This window comes from Hippopotamus amphibius, chromosome 12 (assembly GCF_030028045.1).
Source record: "Hippopotamus amphibius kiboko isolate mHipAmp2 chromosome 12, mHipAmp2.hap2, whole genome shotgun sequence".
NCBI classification, from domain to species: domain Eukaryota; kingdom Metazoa; phylum Chordata; class Mammalia; order Artiodactyla; family Hippopotamidae; genus Hippopotamus; species Hippopotamus amphibius.
The window spans coordinates 55,385,824-55,411,381 of NC_080197.1; the positions used below are offsets into that span (position 1 = coordinate 55,385,824).

The 25,558-nt window shown below is 40.4% G+C and overlaps 1 protein-coding gene across 6 annotated transcripts in view; it reads left to right on the top strand.

Moving 5' to 3' along the window:
• Nucleotides 1–25,558, top strand: part of TMTC1 (transmembrane O-mannosyltransferase targeting cadherins 1) — a 264,322-nt gene that overhangs the window by 206,243 nt on the left and 32,521 nt on the right. For all 6 annotated transcript variants that reach the window (XM_057702301.1, XM_057702302.1, XM_057702307.1 and 3 more), the window contains one exon: nt 21,609–21,717. In XM_057702301.1, the coding sequence (XP_057558284.1) occupies nt 21,609–21,717 (109 nt within the window). The remainder of the gene's footprint in view (nt 1–21,608; nt 21,718–25,558) is intronic.

Here is a 25,558-nt window from a genome sequence, read left to right on the forward strand (position 1 = left end):
TGCTCTTTCCCATTAAGCAGAGAGCAAAGTGGCTCTCTGTATAGATGAGGCTTAGAATCCAGTAGAATAAAATCATGATAGTAGCTAATATTTATGTAATATTTTCCTGTTTACAGACAAGTGGGTTTTATATCCATTATTTAATCTTTAAAACTATTGTGAGAGGCATTCATCCTCATCTCCATTTTACAGATGAAGAGACCAAGGTTGGGAGATTTCACGTGACCTTGGCCCAGGCTGTGACTGACCCAGGATTGATCTCCTGCCCTGTCCCACTCTCTTTCCATTACCCATGCTGCCCAAATAGCTCTCCAATCCAAACATTACTTAATATTTAGTTATTAAATGGCACGTGATTGCCTTTTGGGAGGAAGGACCTTCCTGTTTTTTATCAGGAAACAGTAAAGTTTGTTTCCATTATGTGCTTTAGTAGCAGAGAGAAGTGACCCAGAAAACAGCAGGACTAATCCACGTTTAGACTTGGAGTTTACTTCTGCTTGCCTTAATATATTTTTGCTTCTGAGTAGCAATGGGTCAAAGGCATAAAGAGGATAAGAATATTTTAAATATGTCTTTATTTGATCCATTTTACTCTTTAAGATTTATACCCCATCCATTTCTCATTAGGCAGCTAACTTTTTAAAATTGGGTTCTTTTTTGTAACCTAGAACTTCATGTCATTCTAAGAACCCAGATTATCTCCTTAGATATAAGCAGTTTAGATTTGATCATCCCTTAGTGGAAGGCATTATCGCTTTTCCTATTTTATAAAGGAGCAAACTAAAATTTGGAGAAGATAATTTAGGTGCCAAGATCCCTTAGCGAGGAAATAGAATCTGTGGGAATTGAACCTCAAACTTTCTGACCAAGTACGCTTGCCCTTAATCACCACACTCTACTGCCTCCTTGTAGCTCATCTCAAAACTGGGATACAGCCCAGGACAGCCCTGCTCAACAGAAACAGAATGAGAGCCAGAACGTATAATTTAAATTTCTCAGGTAGCCAGATTTTAAAACATAAAAAAAGGTGAAACAAATAATAATAATAAATTTTATTTAACCCTAGCATATCCAAAACATTATCATTTTAACATGTAATTAGTATAAAAATTAATTTTAAATTGAACATGTAAAAATATTAATGGGATAGTATACATTCTTTTTTATAATTAATCTTTGACATACAGTGTATGTCTTGCACATACAGCATCCCTGAGACTAGTCATATTTCAGGTGTTCACTAGCCACATGTGGTTAGCAGCTGCTATATTGGACATCACAGACCTTTATTAATGACCTTGACTTTGAGAGAAATGAGTCTTTGTCCAGGCCAGAAGCTCTAAATAAGCTGTGATTCTGTCAGAGCCTCCCAGAAACCTTAGAGCACTGAGGACAAATTCCATTTGAATTCTTGGAGTTATATGACAGACAGCTTTAGACCTGTTCACAGCAGTGCATGTCACTGACTCTTATCCAAATATATTTGACCTCTTTCATGACCATTTCCCTGGACTTTGAAGCTAATCTGTTATGATTCTGTGCAGCACATTTACAGTGTGACAGATTGATAAGGAACAGCTTTCCATGCCAGCATTCTTAATTTATATTAATTATTGTTGGCTTTGCTTGGAAACTAAAATGTAAAAGAAGACAGGCAGAATTAGCATAAAGTTTTTATGGATGAAAAGAGCAGAAGTCCCTGATGGCTCAAGAGAACATAATAGAATACTTTAATTCAGGGCATGGGAAAATGCTTCTGTGACTGCTTGGGTAAAATAGTATCTGGTGTTTGTAACTGAAACAGAATATTTTAATATTAAAGAATCACATTGTCCCTCCCATTGCCAAAATTACCTTCCATTCACATAACAGGATATGGGTGTTATGTGAGTGTTACAGTAAATCTTATAATCAAAAGTCAGAACAAAATGAAATACAGTGTCCAAAGTTGACCTATTTAGAAGGTGAACTTGATAACAGTATACGTTTTATTTTCTTTAGTCTGATCCTTTAGAGAATTGAATTTCTAAAGAATAAAAGGATGCAGAAAGAAGGGTAAAACCGTTAACTTTGAAATAAATTTAAATATTTGGGGTAAATTTCCTCATAACCTTGGCACTAGCCACGCTACATTTTATTTCATAAAAAGGAAGGTTATACACTCAAGATAGGAGTTCTCCCCTTCTCTACCTTTTACCTGAAACTCCAGAGAATCCAAAATGCCGGCCCACTGGATAAAGAAAAACTATTTGAGGTCCTTCTCACCACATTAGGATGTCACCTTTGGCTGGACAACTTCTGCATCCACCTCTTGGAGTGAAATCCTCCTCCCTAGCTCCCCCCCTCCCCCACATGACCTATTAACATCCGCGTTACCGCCAACCTTACTTACCTGTAGTCTTAACCCCAGTGCACTTTCTCTCCCCTGTCTTTATGCAGCTCACCCGTCTCTCTGCAGGTCTCCTTCTCCAGCTCTTGTGATGCCCAGGCCAACAGCTTGTTAACACCATCGCCATCCTCATCGGGGCCGTGTCACAGTCTTGTACGTTCTCCCATCGTCTGCCGGGACTCAGGCACCAGGGCGATGAGTTTGCCTTGCTCTCCAAGCTGTGCTGCCTCCTTCAGTGAATTCGGTTCAGTGAATTCAGTTATATGCATCCCCCAGTTCCTCTGCTGCCTTCCCTCCAGCACCTGCCACTGCGGCTCTCCCTTTTCCATTCACTGCCATGGCCATGCCATGGCTTTTGGACTGTGCACCCCTTCTCATTCTCTAGTGCCTGAATTCCAGAGTGTTCCTCTTTGCCCTTAACTTATCACCTCTTCCCACCCTTCCCTTCGCCACTCTGTCACTCCTTCTGACCCTTGGAGGGGGTCGTGGGATAACAACCTGTCACCTCTGAGCTCTGTCTGTGCTCACGTCTCTTCTTTTAAGAGCTTGACATTGACATGCCTTCCTTTTGGGACAAGTGTTAATCCCCTCTTACTCCTTCATTCCCAGTGGCCCTACTCTTTACCACTGTTAGAATCTCTGTTCTCTCTGATTTTTATGTTTGTAATGTATAATCCCGTCTCGCATTTATCTGATCTATTTCATTAATGTATGCGACATCGGCTTAGACTCAGGCCTTGACCATCATTTACTTGCTCAACTGTGCCTCCAACTCAAGGTACCGCCCATTGCCTGCATGTTGTAGGCAGACCAAGACCTCAGCTTTTTCTCATTATCACTCCCCTTCCCACCCAGGAACCATTTTAAGCATTTTTCGCTAATCACTCCCTCCCCCAATTAAATAAATACTCAAGTACAAGATTTGTTAGGTAGTGTCAAGCTTTGAGAGACTGAAAACCACTGTAATGACTAATTTTATTTTTATATGTAATCTAACATTATCTTTCACTGCACCACCCCCACTTCAAGATGCAGTGTCTCTGTATGTGTGTCCTAGACCTTCATCCAGTCTCTCAAGTGTTGGAGGTAAAAACATACATCTGAGTATGGGACTCTTACAGCATTGTGGGGGAAAAAATAGGATCGGGGTTAGAGCAGTTACAAACTCGTCTCTTATGGTCTTACAATACCTCCCAAATATTTTCTGTTTTCCTAATATATGTACCCTTTGTTCCCCTCCTCAGTGCTTGTACACACACCCGGAAGATGACATAATCCTTTACTTTTACTAAGAATATTCAAGTCATTTAAGGTGAATTTTTGCAGCTTCCCTTCTTCCTACCTCATTTCCCACATTTATAGATGCCCTCTTCTTTTGCTCTTCTGGGGAGAAAGAATTGTCTTGCCTCGCTAATAAGCCTACTGCTCACACCTGTGTTTATGTTTTTCTTAAAATTGAAGCATAACTAATACCCCAAATGCACAGTCTTTAGTGTTTGGTACAGTGAGTTTTGACAATTTTATATACTCTTGTAAATACCCCCAAAATAATATATAGGACATTTCTGTCACCCTGGAAAACCCCTCATGCCTCTTTCCAATAAATTTCTCCCTCCCTGAGGCAATCATTGTTCAAATTTTTTCACCACAAACTAGTTTTAGCTTGTCATAGAGCTTCATTTAAAGGTGAACATTTCATATATTTCTGGCATCTGGATATTTTCACATAGCATGATTTTTTTGAGTCTTATCCATATTGTTACATGTTTTTTTTAATTGACGAGTAGTATTTCATTGTATAAATATGCTGTAATTTGTTTATCCATTTCCTGTGGGTAGATACTTGGTTTGTGGATAGGTTTGAATTATCATGAATATTCATGCTGTGATTATTCATGTCCCAGTTTCTGTATGTTTATTTCTCTTGGATAACTATCTAGGAGTAGAATTCTGGGTAGATGTATCTTTAAGGTTTTAAGAACCTGCCAAATCAACAATTCTCCAAAGTCCTCGTGCTGCTTTTCACTCCACCAGCGTGGGTGAGAGGTCCACTTGCTTCGCATCCTTACTGACATCTGGTGTCATCAGTCTCTTTTATTTTAGCCATTAGTCATTAGTGTAAAATCCACGTGTTCTTGATTCTCTTTCTCTGCCATTCCCTGTCCGTTATCATGGGCATTCTCTTAGGTCTTCAGATTCTTCCTGTTCCACAAACTTCTACATGCTCCACATCCCCTTGGGGAATGTCTCCATCAGCTACTCCTTCAAGTGGTTCTCTTCACTCCTTGCTTTCTCTGATCAAATTGGTAAGAAGAATGGTTAGCACTTGGTGTGTCTCCTTACCCCCACCTGTTCATTCAGCCTCCGGTAGAGCTGTCCTCTTAACATCAGCTGTGAAATTCAAAGATTCTCTGGGTTCTCACTCCCCTTGATTTCTCTGAAGTGAAGAATATGATCCTGTTGACCTCCCATTATTTGTTTGTCTGTTTGTTTGTTTTATTGGCTGCATTGGGTCCTCATTGCTCCATGGGCTTTCTCTAGTTGTGGTGAGCGGGGGCTACACTTCATTGTGGTGCGCGGGCTTCTCATTGCGGTGGCTTCTCTTGCGGAGCACGGGCTCTAGGCGCACAGGCTTCGGTGGTTGTGACGTGTGGGCTCAGTTGCTCTGTGGCATGTGGGATCTTCCCGGACCAGGGCTCAAACCCGTGTCTCCTGAATTGGCAGGCGATTCTTAACCACTGCACCACCAAGGAGATCCCCTCCCACTGTTTGTAAAGCTCTTTATTTCATTTCTTGTATTCTAACACATCATGTTTCTTTTTCATTTCCACCATCCACAGCTCTTCCATTCTTCCTCTAAATTTCATTGATTCTCCATCATACACACAGATGGTCCAAATGTATGAACATTCAGGATTTCCTATAATCCTGCCACTTTCTTCCTTATTTTCTGCTGCTCCCTCACACTGTATGAACACAGACACCAGCCAAACTGACCCCGGTCACTATTTGAGAAATAGAAACATGCAAACTACATTTGAGAGAATATTACAAAGGTTTTAAAGTAACAGCTCTCCTAGTTCACCCAAAATGTTGTTTCATTTGAATTTTATCATCTTATATTCCATGTCTGTACAAAACTGAGTTATCTGGGAAATGATAGGAATGTTTACGTACTTTCTCAAGATTTGGGAGTTATTTGTATATAAACAGATTGCTAATTGTTAAAATATTTTTGTAAGTAACTCTCCCCCACTAAAACTCTTCTCAGTCATGCCATGATTACAAATGACTTCAGCATGAGTGATTTGTTTTAAATTCATGGTGTAGTTTGCAAGGAAGAAGGAAGGGTCCCTTTTCTCAATCCTTTCTTTTGCTGTGATGGCTGCAGTAAACACTCCTGAGGCCAGAAGACAGTTCTGCACAGGAGGTACTGTCAGGAAGAGCAAGCTTTAAAGGACCCCTGTTTTGTGTATATGCTCTTGAAGGCATTTTAAGGCCATCATTTTCTTTCCTTGCATAAATATTTCTGACAGGATAATTAAACAGGCCAGACTGCTTTGCCAAGCATAGCAGTTTTCAGTGGTCTTTTCTGTCCTGAAAATCAGTTTCCCAACACTTTAACTCGCATAATCTTTCCCGGCCTGATTTGCAATCTGGTGCCCTTAAGCTCCTGTGCTGGGGAATGACTTGGAACAACTCTTGACTCATAGTTTAAAGAAGGTAGAGTTCAATTCAAAGACTACTAGAAGTGCAGGTATTCACTGAAAATTTCTTCTCACTTATAGTGTCTTACTTTAGGGGACCAGGCACATCAACTTTTTATCACAAATCCAGGAGGAGATCAACTTTGCCCAGACACAGAGGCTCAATTCGGAATATAAGTTGTTAGAGACTCAAAAAACTTTCAGATCTACAGATGCTCTGTGTAGACCAGGAGGAGAAATGCAAAGGACAGAAAGAGGACCATGCGTGCTGTCTGTGTCCCCTCGGGCCCACGCTTGCCGGTGGCCTCTGGGGGTCTGTCCCAGGAAGCACCTTGGCAGGGTGAAGGAGGCCTTTAAAGCTCCCTCCCTCTTGCTGGCATCCTACTAGTTCCGCCAGCCTCCTTCCTCATGCAGAGCCCACCGTGGTGCTTTCCTGTGGTGCCCCCTGTCTACTGGGCAGCGTTGCAGGGCTGTCTGCCCTCAACTTTTCTGCCACCTCTCCTCCTCCAAGGGAAAAGAACCAGAACTGACACTTGAATGACAGATTACAAAGGGCTTCCTCACGTCTCATGAACCTGCCCACTGAGGGCTTGCAGAGGCCCGGCACCTCTGCCCCATTACAGACCCGGAGATAGTGAGGGGGGTCACATGACATGAGCTGTGAAGTGGGACCTCTAGAGCCAGCCATTCAGTTACATCACGTGGCCTCGTTGACCATTGCCCTCAGGACTAGGAGCTGTAGAGCTTAGTGAGTTTGGATCTCAGCTCTGCCACATAGTAGTGTGTGACCTTGGCAAAACGATTTGATCTTGCAATGCCTCCAATCACTCACTTATAAAGCAAAAATAATACTAGTAACCAGGTCCTCCATGAGTACTAAACAGGAGAATGTGTGTAAGTACTTAATGTAGGACCTAGCCCCCAATAAAGATGAAATAAGCCTCAGTTATTATTAATTATTACTAGCCCAGGGATATAATTTCTCACTTCAATTTGAAGCTCATATTCTTAGTATAAAGTTAATAATAAATCAGAAGTAGGTAATACATTTTTTATTCCTGCTGTAGAACAGCTTCAGGCAATATTCAACCTCGCTGAGACTCAGCTTCCTTCTCTTCACAATAAGAGATGGGACCAGGTGATTCTGTAAAGCTCTTTAGCTGCAAGAATCTATGGTTTTAGCCATGATTCCAAGTTTCTGATCTCTTTACTGAAATGTACATGGAAGATCAGAAGGGAATTTGGAAGTCCCTTTTCTCTTCAGAGGCCATCCTACCTTGGGTCAGCATCCTGCCTTTGCTGAGAAATCAGTGAGGCTGCAGGTAGGCATGGAGCCAACAATTCCTGCATCATCCCGCATGCCCGACTCTCTGCTAAGTGCGCTGCGCATGCGCGCAGGTACCGGGGCCTGGAGAGCTAGAGAGTAACGTGCACCTTTCACAGATTCGGCCACCGAGCCTCAAGGAGGTGGAGCATCTAACCCAAGTCATGCTGCTGGTGAGGGCAGAGCCGGGGTTTAGACAGCAGCCTGCCTGAGCCAAAACCAGGGACGTGCATTCCTCTGCATCATCAAAATGACCCTTTATCTACAGGGTAAATGCATCCTGGCCAAACCAGGCTAGTCTCAGCTGCCTTCCCTTCCAGGTTCCACCCTGGAACATTGCTTCTCCGCTTCCCTTCAAATCACGGAGCATAAATATTTCATGTGCTTTGAAAGAGATGCTGGTTTGGGACTCGTCTTCCCTCCCCCTCCAACCCCCCTCCAAGCACACGTGGTGCAAAACTGGCTCCACACGTGCAGGGGCAAGGCCATGCGGGGTGGGGGTGGGGGCAGGCGTTCTGCTGCCGGGATTCAGGGCAGGGACCTCGCTAAGCCGATACAGACCTCGAGACCCAAAGGAGCAAGGGAGGAGGGGACCCAGGAAGAGCCTTTCCTCAGGGTCTCCTCCGTGCGGGCCCCTGTGTGAGGTCTTTGTGTGACCCATGTCTGCATGTCCGCAGCTCTGTGACTAGACAGCGTCAGAACTGTCCATCATTCCCCTCCTCAGCTTTCAGCTGGGGAGAGAAATCAAAGACCACCCACACCGCACAGGGCAGGGCGGGTACCCAACTGCCTCCCTTTGTGGCTGCAGTGACCTTTGTTCCGCAAACCCACTGGGAGAGGGGGGGGGTTTGCAGGGGATCTACTCTCATAATTCTAACTATAGTGAGCATGGTTTTGTTTTCTTTTGTTTTTTTCATATATAAATTTATTTATTTATTGGCTGCGTTGGGTCTTCTTTGCTGCACACGGGCTTTCTCTAGCTGCTGCGAGCGGGGGCTTCTCTTCAGTGTGGTGCACACGCTCCTCATTGTAGTGGTTTCTCTTGTTGCGGAGCACGGGCTATAGGCATGTGGGCTTCAATAGTTGTGGCACATGGGCTCAATAGTTGTGGCTCACGGGCTCTAGAGCACAGTCTCAATAGTTGTGGTACACGGGCTTAGTTGTTCCAAAGCATGTGGGATCTTCCCAAAGCAGGGCTTGAACCCGTGTGCCCTGCATTGGCAGGCGGATTCTTAACCACTGCGCCACCTAGGAAGTCCGTGAGTATGGTTTTGAATTGAAAAAAACTTCATTGTTCACCACCACGTATATGAACCTGTCCTCCAGACAGTCCTCCTATGTGACTTCCATAAAGAATTGAGCAGAAAAACTAGGGCAAGTGCCTGTAAACTAGATTTCTATTCCATCACCCAGTAAACTAGAACATAAAAGAGGCTACGCGGGGTAGGGTCCAGTTTTCTTCTTTTCCTTCTACTAGGAAAGACAGTAGAGCCACAGAAGAGCATGTATTCTGAAAAGAGAGCCATAGTCAGACATTCACAATGCGACTTTCACAATTCACTTTTTCAGAGGAGCTGGTAAAGGTCTATCAGCACTCCTTTCCTCCCCTCAAAATCACAATCTTTTCCCTTTGTGAGAGACATCATTTCTGAATCCAACATCAACACAACACCCCAACAAAGGAATGGTAGTTAAGAGACTGCCCAGCACGCCAAGTTCACACTGTGGTTAATAGGAAACTTTACTGCTGCCAAGGGAATTGCCAAATCCATTTATTTCTGTTATTGCATTTCCTAAATTCTCCCAGAATGTCAATACTTTTTCAAAGCAAGCATCTGCTTTCAGTTTAAACGAATGTGTCATGAGATTTTACACAGGAATCCAAAAAGTTCTCTAAATTGACAAACTTAACAGGTCCCTAATTACTGAAAGAAAATGTGCTGAAGCCGTTTGCTTTTGCTAAATATCTGTCAGTGAGACCGAGCCAGGAAAGTGAGATGAGGCAAATGTTGTTGCTTAACACACGAGAAAAACAGTCCCACTGCAGTGTAACCGAAAGGAAAATTCCCTGTGAAACTACAAATGTTTAATGGCAAAATTTGCACATTATGAACAAGATCTAATTTCTACTTAATATTTCTCTTAAGAAATCCATGTGGAAGATGTTATTGGTCCCAGGAACCCCTTCTCAGGAATTTCAGCCTTTTGGAAGTTCCTGGGGGAGACAAGGGAGCAGAGTTTTGCTTGCAGAATATGAGGAGATTTTTACTTCTGTTGATGCCTGTATGGATAACACAACAGCTAAGACTTGGATGCGCAAAAGAGGACATTCACCACAGAGCTTACACGAGAGCAAAAACTGCCTCTTGCAATTGCAGTGTCACCTTCTGGGCACCCCCACTGCAGCCTCCCCACATCACCTGGCATCCAGGAGTATCACTCATCCGGGCAAATCAACCAGCCACTGGGACGCTTCTCTTTGGCTCCGATTGTTCCAGAAAGTCTTCTTTCTCCTTTTTTTAAGCTTTCCTCATCCTGTTACATTTAGCCTTCTATCAAGGATCCACTGATCAGGCAGACCACATAATAACCAGGGCAGAGTTTTTAAAGTATAGGCTGAAGACCAACCTCAACTGAATCACCTGAGGGGCTTATTAAGAAAAATGATTCCTTGGCCCTACTGCAGACTTACCTCAGCACTACAACTTGAGAACAATTGATCTAAGGAGAAAGTGAAGATAGAATATTCTAGGTCACAGAGGATTGTCAGTCATCAGCTGGTGACTCTCTTTGGCAGATGAGGACATTCAGGTTGCAGAGAGGCAGTAAATATTACCTTACCCAGGAGCCGTTTACTCCTCCCTGCTTCTCCCACCTCCCCAGGAATCTCTAATAGTTCCATCGGTGCCCGCTGAACCCTTCCCAGAAGCTCAGACAGACCTCAGTGTCCTCAGTGTGACATAAGTTTCCAGAGGGACTCAGCGTGTTCCTTTCTGTGACTCCAGATGAAAGGTGTACCCGTGCCGAATTGGACAGGAGAGGTACTGAGGTTTCATTTTGTCAATTTATTCACCTGCTATGAGCTACTTACTTCAAGCGTTTGCTCTGGAATTGAGAAAAACAACCTGTGGACTTGGTTACCTGTATCACATGCTTGGTGAAATCAGAGGAAAATGTTGTTTTCATATTTTCCCCCTTTTGAATCGACCTGTCAATTCAGTCTAAACGGCCAACAGAGTATTCCTATATTAAGGGTGCTAACATTGATAATGGGCTCTGGATTTCCCTAAATTGCCTATTACAGAGCCAAAAAGAATGCATTAGGGAGTTTTAATACTGTCTAATGCTGGCCCAGGGGTGATCTGTACTGTCAGAATACATAGGTAATTCCCATTATTAAGAATTGTGTAATGTCTATTTGAAATTTTCTGCCTCTCTTGTTATTCCTTTTTCACATGGAAATAACTGCTTAAAACTTTCTTTTCTAAGAAGCTTTCCTGGCATGGCTGAAAAAGAGGCTCACAATTGCTCCTGATCCTTTCTTGCTTAAATATTCACCTTTAGCGAGCACCCCTGCAAAATGAAGACCTACTCCTTTGTGTGGCTCAAACATCAGCTGAGTGGATTCTGTCTCAATCTGCCAGTTAGGCCTCCTCAGCTTGGCGTTTGCCTAACAATGAGGTTTCCAGGGGTTTTGACTCTGTTTCAGTTACTGGGTTATTTTGCATTTAGTGCAATGCTATATTCATTTGTGTATTTAATGACGACTATTGTACTGAAAATCCTTTGTGGTATCAGACCAGACACAGGAAAAACTCACTCTAACTTAAATTTCTTATGAATAATTTGAAATGTGGAAGTATATTACTTAGAAAGGAATTTCAAAAACGCCATATTCTCCTTGATTTTAGAAATTAATTTTTTGAAGGGGGGATATCGGTTTTAATGGGTAATTTTAGAAACATGAATAAACTGATAAAAGCCAAAATATATAGTACCTACTGTGTGCTAGAGACACAAGGCGAGCAGATAATTTGCCTAAGGAAGCACAGCTAGTAAATAAACAGTGGAGGTCGAGTCAGAACCCAGTCATTCTGGTTTTTGAGTTGGTGCTTTTAGCTACCATGCAAAGTTAAGGTAGAGAAGCTGCTTAGCAGTGCCTGGTAAATAAGAAGTGCTCAGTAAGTGGAAACTATACTCGTAATTTTCTTATGAGTCTAAGGCTTGGGATGCTTCTCTATTCCTAGCACCACTTCTATAATATTGAAAGAGTTGTAGAAACAGAGATATAAAATAAATAATTATATCATTCTCTTCTGTTTAAAAAAAAAAAAAACAACTTATTTAAGGAGATTTACAAAGATCTAGGAATAAAGAAAAGAGTAAAACCATGGTTTAAAAAATAATTTAGCAGTTATTGAATTTCTGTTTGTACAGATCAACTTAACTAGTGTCTAGGATAAAAGAAGTAAGTAAGGTTAATAAAACATGAGTCCTACCTATGAAGGAGCTTACAACCTAGTAATGGTCACAGACAGAGTGCATGACATTTAACAGAATAGATGCAGAAATGCCAATCATGGCCTGGTGATGGAATGCACTGAATTGGAAGTTCCAAATTCAAATTCTAATGTTATATTAGCCATGTGCTGGGGGCAAATCGTGTGAGCTCTCCAAATCTCATGTTTTTTATTTTTATTGAGGTGGTAGTTGCTAGCATTATTTATTTTTTAATTTTAATTTTTATTTATTTTTTGAAAATAAATTTTTATTAATCTGTTTCATCCATATAAATTCTCCCAATTCATCTCACCGCCCCAGTCCCTGCTTTCCCCCCTTGGTGTCCATAGGTTTGTTCTCTCCATGTGTGTCTCTGTTTCTGCCTTGCATCTGTACCATTTCTCTAGATTCCACATGTGTTAACATACAATATTTGTTTTTCTCTTTCTGCCTTACTTCACTCTTTATGACAGTCTCTAGGTCCATCACGTCTCTACAAATGACCCATGGTTCATTTTTATGCCTGAGTCATATTGCGTTGTATATATGGACTGCATCTTCTTTATCCATTCATCCTTTGATGGATACTTAGGTTGCTTCCATGTCCTGTCTATTGTAAATAGTGCTGCAATGAACATTGGGGTGCATGTGTCTTTTTGAATTCTGGTTTTCTCTGGGTATATGCCCAGCAGTGTGATTGCTGGGTCATATGGTAATTCTACTTTTAGTTTTTCAAGGAACCTCCATACTGTTCTCCATAGTGGCTATATCGATTTACATTCCCACTAATAGTGCAAGAGAGTTCCCTTTTCTCCACACCCTCTCCAACATTTATTGTCTGTAGATTTTCTGATGATGCCCATTCTAACCAGTTGAGGTCATACCTCATTGTAGTTTTGATTTGCATTTCTCTAATAATTAGTGATGTTGAGCATCTTTTCATGTGTTTGTTGGCCATCTGTTTGTCTTCTTTGGGGAAATGTCTATTTAGATCTTCTTCCCATTTTTTGATTGGGTTGTTTATTTTTTTGATATTGACCTGTATGAGCTGCTTATATATTTTGGAGATTAATCCTTTGTCTGTTGATTCATTTGCAAATATTATCTCTCATTCTGAGGGATGTCTTTTTGTCTTATTTATAGTTTCCTTTGCTGTGCAGAAGCTTTTAAGTTTCGTTAGGTCCCATTTGTTTATTTTTGTTTTTATGTCCATTACTCTAGGAGGTGATTCAAAAAAGATCTTGCTTTGATTTATGTCAAAGAGTGTTCTTCCTATGTTTTCCTTTTAGAGTTTTATACTGTCCAGTCTTACATTTAGGTCTTTAATCCATTTTGAGTTTACTTTTATGTATGGTGTTAGGAAGTGTTCAAATTTTAGTCTTTTACATGTAGCTATGCAGTTTTCCCAGCACCACTTATTGAAGAGACTGCCTTTTCTCCATTGTATATTCTTGCCTCCTTTGTCATAGAGTAGTTGACCATAGGTGTGTGGGTTTATCTCTGGGCTTTCTATCCTGTTCCCTTGATCTACATTTCTATTCTTGTGCCAGTACCATACTGTCTTGATTACTGTAGCTTTGTAGTATAGTCTGAAGTCAGGGAGTCTGATTCCTCTGGCTCTGTTTTATTTATTTATTTATTTTTTCTTCTTGATAGCTTTGGCTATTAGGGGTCTTTTGTGTCTCCATACAAATTTAAAAATTTTTTTGGTTCTAGTTCTATAAAAAACAATGCCATTGGTAATTTGATAGGGATTGCCTTGAATCTGCAAATTGCTTTGGGTAGTATATTCATTTTCACAATGTTGATTCTTCCAATGCAAGAACATGGTACATCTCTCCATCTGTTTGTGTCATCTTTGATTTCTTTCATCAGTGTCTTATAGTTTTCTGAATACAAGGCTTTTACCCCCTTAGGTGGTTTATTCCTAGATATTTCATCCTTTTTGTTGCAGTGGTGAATGGGATTGTTTCCTTAATTTCTCTTTCTGATATCTTTCATTGTTAACATATAGGAATGCAAAAGATTTCTGTGCATTAATATTGTATCCTGCAACTTTACCAAATTTATTGATAAACTCTAGTAGTTTTCTGGTGTCATCTTTAGGATTATCTATGTATAGTATCATGTCATCTACAAACAGTGATGGTTTTATTTCTTTTCCAATTTGGATTCCTTTTATTTCTTTTTCTTCTCTGATTGCCATGGCTAGGACTTGCAAAACTGTGTTGAATAACAGTGGTGAGAGTGGACATCTTTGTCTGTTCCTGATCTTAGAGGAAATGCTCTCAGTTTTTCACCATTGAGAATGATGTTTGCTGTGGGTTATTCATATATGGCCTTTATTATGTTGAGGTAGGTTCCCTCCATGCCCACTTTCTAGAGAGTTTTTATGATAAATGAGTGTTGAATTTTCTCCAAAGCTTTTTCTGCATCTATTGAGATGATCATATAGTCTTTATTCTTCAATTTGTTAATATGATGTATCACATTGATTGATTTGCATATATTGAAGAATCCTTGCATCCCTGGGATAAATCCCACTTGAGCCTGGTATATGATCCTTTTACTGTGTTGCTGGATTCTGTTTGCTAGTATTTTGTTGAGGATTTTTGCATCTATATTTATCAGTGATATGGGTCTGTAATTTTCTTTCTTTGTAGTATCTTTGTCTGGTTTTGGTATCAGAGTGACGGTGGCCTCATAGAAAGAGTTTGGGTGTGTTTCTTCCTCTGCAATTTTTTGGAAGAGTTTGAAAATGATGGATGTTAGCTCTTCTTTAAATGTTTGATAAAATTCACCTGGGAATCCATCTGGTCCTGGACTTTTGTTTGTTGGAAGATTTTTAATCACAGTTTCAGTTTCATTACTTGTCATTGGCCTGTTCTTATTTTCTATTTCTTCCTGATTCAGTCTTAGAAGGTTATACCTTTCTAAGAATCTGTCCATTTCATCCAGGTTGTCCATTTTATTGGCATATAGTTGCTTGTAGTAGTCTCTTACGGTGCTTTTTATTTCTGTGGTGTCCGTTTTAACTTCTCCTGTTTCACTTCTAATTTTATTGATTTGATCCTCTCTTTTTCTTGATGAGTCTGGCTAAAGGTTTTTCAATTTTATCTTCTCAAAGAACAAGCTTTTAGTTTTATTGATCTTTGCTATTATTTTCTTCATTTCTGTTTCATTTATTTCTGCTCTGATCTTTATGATTTCTTTCCTTCTACTAACTTTGCATTTTGTTTGTTCTTTTCTCTAGTTCTTTTAGGTGTAAGTTAGATTGTTTAGTTGAGATTTTTCTTGTTTCTTGAGGTAGGAACCTCAAGAAATAAACTTTAAACTTCCCTCTTAGAACTGCTTTTGCTGCATCCCATAGGATTTGGACCATTATGTCTTCATTGTTGTTTGTCTCTAGGTATTTTTTGATTTCCTCTTTGATTTCTGCTCTCTTGGTTATTTAGTAGCATATTGTTTAGCCTCCATGTGTTTGTGTTTTCTTTGGGTTTTTTTCCCTGTAATTTATTTCTAATCTCATAGAGTTATGGTTGGAAAAGATGCTTGATATGATTTCAATTTTCTTAAATTTACCAAGGCTTGATTTGTGACGCGAGATGTGATCTATCCTGGAGAACGTTCCATTTGCACTTAAAAAAAAAAAAAAAAAAAGAAGAAAGTATATTCTATTGTTTTTGGATGGAATGTCCTATAAATATCAATTAAGTCCATCTGGTCTAATGTGTCATTTAAAACTTGTGTTTCCTTATTTATTTTCAGTCTGGATGATCGGTCCATTGGTGTAAGTGGGGTGTTCAAGTACCCCCAGTATTATTGTGTTACTGTTGATTTCCCCTTTTATGGCTGTTAGCATTTGTCTTATGTATTGAAGTGCTCCTATGTTGGGTGCATATATATCTATAATTGTTATATCTTCTTCTTGGATTGATCTCTTGATCATTATGTAGTGTCCTTTCTTATCTTTTGTAACAGTCTTTATTTTAAAATCTATTTTGTCTGATATGAGTATTGTTACTCCAGCTTTCTTTTGATATCCATTTGCATGGAGTATCTTTTTTTTCCATCCCCTCACTTTCAGTCTGTATGCATCCCCAGGTCTGAAGTGGGTGTCTTGTAGACAACATATATACAGTTCTTGTTTTCGTATTCTTTCAGCCAGTCTGTGTCTTTTGGTTGGAACATTTAATCCATTCACATTTAAGGTAATTATCAATATGTATGTCCCTATTACCATTTTCTTAATTGTTTGGGGTTTGTTTTTGTACATCCTTTTCTTCTCTTGTGTTTCCCACTTAGAGAAGATCCTTTAGCATTTGTTGTAGGGCTGGTTTGGTGGCGCTAAATTCTCTTAGCTTTTGTTTGCTTGTAAAGCTTTTGATTTCTCCATCGAATCTGAATGAGATCCTTGCTGGGTAGAGTATTCTTGGTTATGGGTTCTTCCTTTTCACCACTTTAAATATATCTTGCCACTCCCTTCTGGCTTGCAGAGTTTCTGCTGAGAAATCAGCTGTTCACCTTATGGGAGTTCCCTTGTATGTTATTTGTCATTTTTCCCTTGTTCTTTTTAATAATTTTTCTTTGTCTTTAATTTTTGTCCATTTGATTACTATGTGTCTTGGCGTGTTTCTCCTTGGGTTTATCCTGCCTGGGACTGTCTGTGCTTCCTGGACTTGAGTGGCAGTTTCCCTTTGCATGTGAGGGAAGTTTTTGATTATAATCTCTTCCAGTATTTTCTTAGGTCCTTTCTCTCTCTCTTCTACTTCTGGGACCCCTATAATGCAAATGTTGGTGCATTTAGTGTTGTCCCAGAGGTCTTGTAGGCTGTCTTCATTTCTGTTCATTCTTTTTTCTTTATTCTGTTCCACAGCAGTGATTTCCACCATTCTCTCTTCCAGGTCACTTATCCATTCTCTGCCTGTTATTCTGCTATTGATTGCTTCTAGTGTATTTTTCATTTCAGTTATTGTATTGTTCATCTCTGTTTGGTTGTTCTTTAATTCTTCTAGGTCTTTGTTAAACATTTCTTGTATCTTCTCCATTCTTTTTCCAAGGTCCTTGATCATCTTCACTATCATTATTCTGAATTCTTTTTCTGGAAGATTGCGTATCTCCACTTCATTTAGTTGTTTTTCCTGGGGTTTTATCTTGTTCCTTCATCTGGTACGTAGTCCTCTGCCTTTTCATTTTGTCTATCTTTCTGTGATTGTGGTTTTCATTCCATAGGCTGCAGGATTGTAATTCTTCTTGCTTCTACTGTCTGTCCTCTGGTGGATGAGGCAATCCACTAGTATTGTTTTCTAAATTGGTATAATGAAAATAATTTTGCATAATTCATAATGCTTAATGGGAATTAAATAATGCAAAAGAATCACTTACTCTATCTTTAGCAGAGAGTAAGTGTTCAGCAGAAAACTCCTGTGAAGCATGAAGCTTTAAAAACCTGTGCATGTGGTGCACTCACTGATAGATTCCCAGCCTCCAGCTGGAGGCAGTGGGTGAGCCCTTCAGGTGCTGTGTTAGGACCTTGCAAAACCCAAGTAGGCTCGAGCCCAGTTACTCCTCTGAATGTTGAGCTGAAGAACAAGGGGCAGCTGCCCCTTTGGAGGCCAGAACAGAACTTTTAATAACAATTCCCCTGCTCTCTTTTTTCCTTAATGGAGACTCAAAAAGAAAATTAAGATTTAAGAAAACTAGTATATATATATGGTTTCTGATTGTGTTGCATTGTTAGGAGCTTTGATGAGGGGATCATGAGAGCTATGAAAAGGCCCAACCTCGGAACACCACGGCCTTTATAAAAGCACCTCAAGTGATTTTAAACCTACAGTGAGGTCAGAGAAGCAGTGGAGTGGTGATCTCTTAGGTTCTGTAGAATAGATGCCAAAGGCCACTCAGTCTGGTTGGACTAGTACCCACTAGTCCACACCACTGGGTATGTTTGGAACATGGGTCAGAGCCATATTATAGAGGGTTTAAGTAAGAGTCCTTCTGTAAACAGTAGGGCATTAATGAACATTTTTATGTAAGGGAATGTGTTGAGAGTAGTGCTCTAGGAAAAAAAAATGTATCTTTTAATTGTCTGTTTATAGTAGAAGGAGGAGAAAGAGAGGACTAGAAACAGGACGTGAACTAAGGTGTTAGCAAGCAAAACTGAGTAAGATGTACTCTAGGCTGCAATAATCCAGTAGAATTGTAGGAATGTTGCCCTTGTTTAATATGGGATAATTAGCAAAGAAATGTGGGCCGTAATGCAGATGCGAAAAGGATGCTGTCGAATTCAGAAACAGCTTGAAATTAAGTTCAGTTCTCACGTGGTAATTATGTTACTATATGACCAAGGAAGGCTCTATTTAGGTGATTATTTGCTGTAAGTTCCTGTGTCAAAACCACACCAATTTCATAAACTCCTACCAAAGGGAGAGCAACAGAGAAACTACAGAAGAAATATATCTTCCCTGCTCTTCCTCTCCATTTCAGAAATATAAACAACAATAATAAAATTACCACTTATCAATTCCTTGGGCTTTCTTTTTTTTATTATTTTTTTTCTTCAAAAACTTTTATTGGGATACAATTGACAACAATAAACTGCATATACCTAAAGTGTACAATTTGATTTTTTTTCCTTATTGGTAATGTATATATGGTAATCCCAGTCTCCCAATTCATCCCCCCCAACCCCCCTCACTTTCCCCACTTAGTGTCCACATTTAAAAATATCTGTCAGCTTGGCATGTGCCTGAGCCCTCTTGGGGTCTAATGACTTTCAAAGGATCCTGGGGAAAATCAGGAGTGCAAGAGTGCAGAGCCAAGAGGAAAAGTCTCACGTGCCCCAGTCTTTGCATCTTGTAATGCTTATGTACCACATGAAGTTAAATGATGAGATGCTTTTTGAAAGTGTATCAGTCAGTCAGTCCCTCGAGAATTAATAAAAGTACAGTTTTTCATAAGGAGTTTGAGTTCCCTCTGAATGACTTTGATGCTAACTTTTCCAAGATGTCGCATGAATGTGAATGGACAACCTCAAGTATTTAGATTCATGGACTGTAGTAACTGGGAATTAATCTCACTGAGTTTATATGCAAAAGGTTAGGCTGTCCTTCTAATACTAACTGCTGTGAGTCGTAACAAATGAAAATCATTAAATTTTTGCTTTCCAATTGTGGCTTTTTCTCTGATGATCTTGAAGAATATCCAAGCTAAATTATGTCCTGAGGGGCTTAATTTTCAACCTTAATTTCCTAAATCCGTATCTTCCTTTGGATTTTGGGAAAAATTCCAAATTAATGTTAATAAAGATTTATGAAATCCTTGGAGGAAGGCTTCTTCTAACCATGAAATCAATAGTTAAATTACCAGGATTAAAGATGTTTTCATTTAAAAACATGTGCCCATGGAAGAATTACTTCAAGAATATATTTTCTAATAGAAACCCAAGTGTATGTAAACATAGTGGACTTCCATAGAGTCTTATAGACACTCTGAATGTTTGTCAGCTAAGTGAATGAATCGACAAGAAAGCAGCACTAAGAGAGCTATAATTCAAATTTCTTATAACCATGCGACTTTAAAGCCACATCCCAAAGATGAGCCACTTAAGGACATAGGTGTTACACCTTGATATCAAGGGCAGGACTATGCATCGAGAGTAGCTCAGTTTAAGTTAGCTAGACCCCAATAAGGAGAGGATAGCTGGACAGCCTCCTCCCCCGGGAAATAGCTAACACAATGATAAATGTTTTAATGTTTGCTAAGTTGAATGGTAGTAAATGCAGTATCTCTGCTGGAAACATGACTTTTTTTTCAAGGACTGTGATAGGAGACTGTCTTCTAGGTAAAATTGCCTTGTAGCATGTTGCTTCTAGCGCTTGGAGAGCCTGAAGCCCTACACTGGGGTTCTGTATCAGGAGCTACTCCCAGCTGCCGTTGATAGTTCAGGGAGCCGTGCTGTTGAAATCGCAATGTGAGTATGAATTACCTGAGAATCTTTTTAACACTCAGGTCTGATTCTTTACATCCAGAAGGGGCCTGAGACTCTACATTGCTAACCAGCTCCTAGGTGATGTTGATGATACTGGGTCATCGTGGGTCACGCTTCGGGCATCAAGCTCATAGGAGGTGAATTTCTAAGTAGTTAGAATAAGCAGGTATAGTGTGATGGAAGAGCACTGAATCTTGACTCAGAACACTGGTTACGTGAACATGGTGAGTCACTTGACTTTTCTGAGTCCAAATTTTCTCATTAGAAAAATGAGTATAATAGGACAATAATACCTGCCATGTGGGATTGTTGGGAAAATTAAATTAATGATGTTATGTGAAAATTGACCAGAGCATTTGGTACATATTCATGGCTGAATAAATAATTGTTGGCCCTACGTAGTAAAAACATAAGCACACAATTCAGTATTGGTAACTGGGAAAGTTGGGGGACCCTCAGGCTGTGTGCCCTCTGTAGTTCCAGGGGTGCTACTCTTCATTCCACCTCTTTTGCCAATTGCAATGTCTAGCATTTATTGTTTATTTATTTATTTATTTATTGTGGCTGTGTTGGGTCTTTGTTGCTGCACGTGGGCTTTCTCTAGTTGTGGTGAGTGGGGGCTACTCTTCCTTGCAGTGCACGGGCTTCTCATTGCTGTGGCTTCTCTTGTTGCAGAGCATGGACTCTAGGCACGTGGATTTCCGTAGCTGTGGCTCACAGGCTTAGAGCACAGGCTCAGTAGTTGTGGCACACAGACTTTGTTGCTCCATGGCATGTGGGATCTTCCTGGACCAGGGATTGAACCCTTTGGCAGGTGGATTATTAACCACTGTGCCACGAGGGAAGTCCACAGTGTCTAGCATTCAGCAAGTGGTCCATGTTCGTGGAATTGTACTGACGGCTAAGTTGATCACTGCCAGTGTTCATTTTTGGCTTCAGAGATACTGATATCAGGCTGATGACCCAGTGTCTCACCCATGGCACTAACAGGAAAGAGAACTTTCATCCAAAATAATAGTAATAACTTTGAAGCCGTGAGTCCTCTTTAAATCAAAAATGTAATCACTGGGAGAAGATGGAAGTGAAGAAGACCATCAGCCCAGTTTTCAATAAAAATATGAGGATAAAACAGCTGGTCATTCTTTGCCAGCCAGTAGTCACAGTGTCTTTTAACTGCACAAATTATATGTAAAAGGTATCTCTCTTAGATATGAAAGCAACGATGAATATGGGCAGCTTGGCTGGCTCGTTGCTGATAGGTGGCTCAGCCCCCATTAGGAGCCCAGCCTGCAGTGGTGCGGTTAGTACTGCAAGGGCCCAAACTGTTCTCCACATCATTGAAAACTGGCTGCCATAGGTCATGCACCCAAAATTGCTCCTCTGAAGGTCAAACTTTCTGCTTAATAAACTTGTAAATTTTTAAATAAAATACTCAAAAAGTGCAGAACAGGAAATGGAAGGTAGAGAAATCAGGGAATACCCTGCAGCAGCACGTACCTCTTAACATCTCTTTCCATTGAGAATTCGGAGACAGAAACTTGTTAGCACCTGGAGGAAGTATAGTTTAATTTATTTGCAGTCAAATCAGAGTGAATCCGATAATCTTTGCTAAGAGAAATGAGATTTTCAAGTCTCATCAGAGGATTTAAACAAAGTTTTATTAAAATATGTTCTTTCTTCCCCTCTTATAATCTGTAGGTCTCAGGAGAAAAAGGAAGAGGCTATCACCTTCCTGAAGGATTCCATTAAATACGGGCCAGAGTTCGCAGATGCGTATTCAAGCTTAGCGTCGTTATTGGCTGAGCAGGTAATTGTTTCTGTGTAGTTTCACATAATATTTTTAAATGTTTCTATTGAATGTATCAATTAATATGACACAGATTTTTATATCATTTAATTTGTAAGTTCATATTGGTCAACATATCAGTATGTCCGTTTTCTTCTTGATAGAAATTACAGACCTAGTTTTCTCACTCCAGTATTCTTTGTGTATGTAGGTGGCCTCTAGACAGAGAGGTTCCGTTATAGGCCGTTGCTCTTTTCTCCATCACTTTGGGACAAAATCTGTTGAGAACAATACATGACATTTGCTAGTTTTATTACTACTCACATCATATTTTTCTGGGGAATTGCTAATGGACTAAGATCTCTGAACTCGGCATGCAACTAATTACCAGTAATCTTATAGATCCTATATCTTGATACCTGTTAGAAGATCACAGAGTTGAAAAAGAGGGGTATTTTGATTCCTCTCCCTCTTTTCACTAAACCATTTGATCCCACTTTTTGGTGTCCTGGGTGCAGGCCCCCTGCTGTGGGGAAAACAAATGTAAGTTGTCTTCTCTAAATTGATGGTATAGTTCTGTTGACACACATAAATGCCCTCAATAGAAGGTAGATTCTACTATCACACAATTGCCAGATTGCCAATAAATTAAACGTCACACCTTCTAAAGATGCCCTGCAGCATTGACTTAAATATAATGAATGGTTTGATGCTGCCTGTCAGGTATGGAGTGGTGCAATTTGCATTTCAAAAACTTTGGAGATTTCACCAGGAAACAAAATTAGGACTTTCAGTGGATATTTAAGTGTCAGAAATGATAAGCCTAGTTGTCTTGCTCTGATATTCTCCATATAGTGTAGGTGGGCTTTAGACAAAACTGCATGTCTGTAGTGGGTGATTGTAATGCATGTTTTAGCACAATGTTTAATCTAAAATGAGGATGGTCGTGTTCTATAGTATGCACGGCAGTCCTCAGCTGCCTTCGGCTTATGTTGAAGCAGACCCTGTGGGAGTTTTCTGAAGGAAAGATTGATTCCATCATTATGTCCTTTTCTCACCACATCCTAGCTCCATTTTCATAGGAAGACCCTGCCCTGCCTCTGCCTGGTTGGGTGTCTTGCAGCTACTCAGACAAGCCACACGTGAAGTTAGGGCCTTTGCATCAACTGGGCCCTTTGTCTGCAGCCTCTCCTCCCAGACATCTTAGAGTACTTTCCTCGTCTCACGCTGGTTTCTGCCCAAATATTTCCGTACTAGAGGGCCGTCTGTGATTACCCTTTCAGAACAACTCCCTCACCGCCCCGCCTGTGCTCTGTCACCTAGCCCTGGCTGATTTCTCCCCAGAGCACTTGTCACCACCTAACATACATTTATGTGTCTGTGATCTTTCTCCCAACACTAGAATATTCCCATGAGCCAGTCTCCATGAGAATGGCTGTCTCTTTTACTCAAGGCTTTCCCCCTGTGTCTGTCACATTGTATGCAATCAACAAATACTGAGTGAATAGGGACTTCCTAGGTGATACAGTGGTTCAGAATCCACCTGCCAGTGCACGGGACATAGGTTCGATCCCTGCTCCAGGAAGATCCCACATGCCACGGAGCAGCTAGGCCCATGCGCCACAACTGTTGAGCCTGCGCTTTAGAGCCCGTGAGCCACAACTACTTAGCCCATGTGCTGCAACTGCTGAAGCCCACGCGCCTAGAGCCACGGCAGTGAGGAGCCCGTGCACCACAATGAGGAGTAGCCCCCACTTGCCACAACTAAAGAAAGCCCGCGCACAGCAAAAAAGACCCAACACAACCAATTGAATAAATAAATTAATTAATTAATTAAAAAAAAAAATAAAGTAGGGCTGGGCACATGGGCCACTGTGCTGTTTCCTCACTGAACTGTGCCTTCAGCGTTATGCTCTTGTCCTCCAGTGAGGGACAGTGTGAGAACAGCCAGGTGAAGTTATTCCTTCTAACCGCAGGGTTGGGATGGGGTTGAGGCCAGCACCTGCTACAGCGTTCAGTGCCTTCTAGATGAGGGCCCAAGGGAGAGGTTTCTCTCATGTCTCAGTATTAGGATCGGCTAGCCTGCTCCTGAATTACAAGTTTTTGCTTTATTTTTCATCTAATGTATGAAGAACCTTACAAATGCTAAGGAAATCAATTCTGGTGTCATCCCCCTTGGTCCCACTTCCGACTAACCAGCATCTGGGATAGGCTGCTTTTCTGTGTGTGCTGCTTTTACTGGGTTTATTATTTTCCTTAATAATTTATTTTATTCAATTTGTGTTATATGTTTCTGAAAGCTGTCTCAGTTTCTCTGTAAATGAATAAGTAAAGCATTGTACTAAGAGTTCCCAGTCATATCTTTTTCTTACAACTGGCCAGGACAGGTAATAAACATTTAGGTGCTCTTCTTGATAAAAATTACCTTGAAGGTAAATGAAAAAGTCACTCACCTAATACCAGTGATGACACAGTGTGTTGTTTTGGGGGAGCTCTTTACAGACATTCACACAGTTCCGTCTTCCTGTAATGCCGTCTTTTCTTTCTCTCCTTCTAAATCCTCCCCATTTTGCAAGATTCAACTTTCATTCCTCCCCCAACACTCATCCACTTCCCCATCTCCTGGGGAGTTAGACTTCCTCAGAGCTCCTATGACATCTTTGGGAACAGCATCAACTCACAAACCAATCATATATTTTTATTTCTTGAATTAATATCTGAACTACAATTTAAGCAGTTTGTCAGTCTTTTTCCTCACAAGACTGCAAGTTTCATTAAGAAAAGCCACGTTGGGACTTCCCTGGTGATGCAGTGGTTAAGAATCTGCCTGCCAATGCAGGGGACACAGATGCTATCCCTGGGCCAGGAGGATCCCACATGCAGCAGAGCAACTAAGCCCATGCGCCACAGCTACTGAGTCCACGTGCCACAACTACTGAAGCCTGTGTGCCTAGAGCCCATGTTCTGCAACAAGAGAAGCCACTGCAATGAGAAGCTTGCGCACTGCAACGAAGAGTAGCCCCCACTTGCCACAACTAGAGAAAGCCCGTGCACACAGCAACGAAGACCCAATGCAGCCAAAAAATAAAATAAATAAAAAATAAATAAAAAATTTTTTTTAATTAATTAAATAAGAAAGAAAGAAAAGCCATGTCTTCTTTGTATGCCCATTCCTTCTCTAGGGCTTAGGATACTTCACTGTATAAAGCAGGTGGGCATTCACACAGCATCTCTGGACTTAATGCACTTTGGGGGTCAGTTCCCCTGTGCTGTGCTATTAGGAGCATTTGACAGTGAATGGAACAGCCTGGTTCTAGACCCCACTTCATAGTATAGACTACGTACAGACCCCACTTCCTCACCTGTGCAGACTCCGGTGAGGAGTGCTTTACCTCTCTGAGCCTCCGTTTTCAAATCTGAAAGTTGATAACTATTCTAAATTACCTTTACTATCTCTTATGGATCTAACATTTAAAGAGTGTCTAAAACTACCTCCTTTAACACCAAGTGCTAATGAATATTTTCATGAATAATTTGACTCCACTTTAATTAGTGCTATTGTTTCTATACAAAGTATTAACGTGTTAATATTGTGAGAAGCTGTTTGTCTAGGTAAATACTGTATCCAGAAGTTTCAAGTTGTATTCCTTTTCTAAACTGATGAACTCCAAGTTTACGAAAGTTACTTTTTAAAAAATGATGATGATGTTTGGTGACATTGAAATTTATTTTACTCCATTCTTACTATTAACAAATTTTATAGACATATATACTATAAAACATATAGTATATATGTTTAAAAAGGACAACATATATACTTTTTCCCCAGTTATATTTTAGAAGTGTCAGATGCCTTATTTAA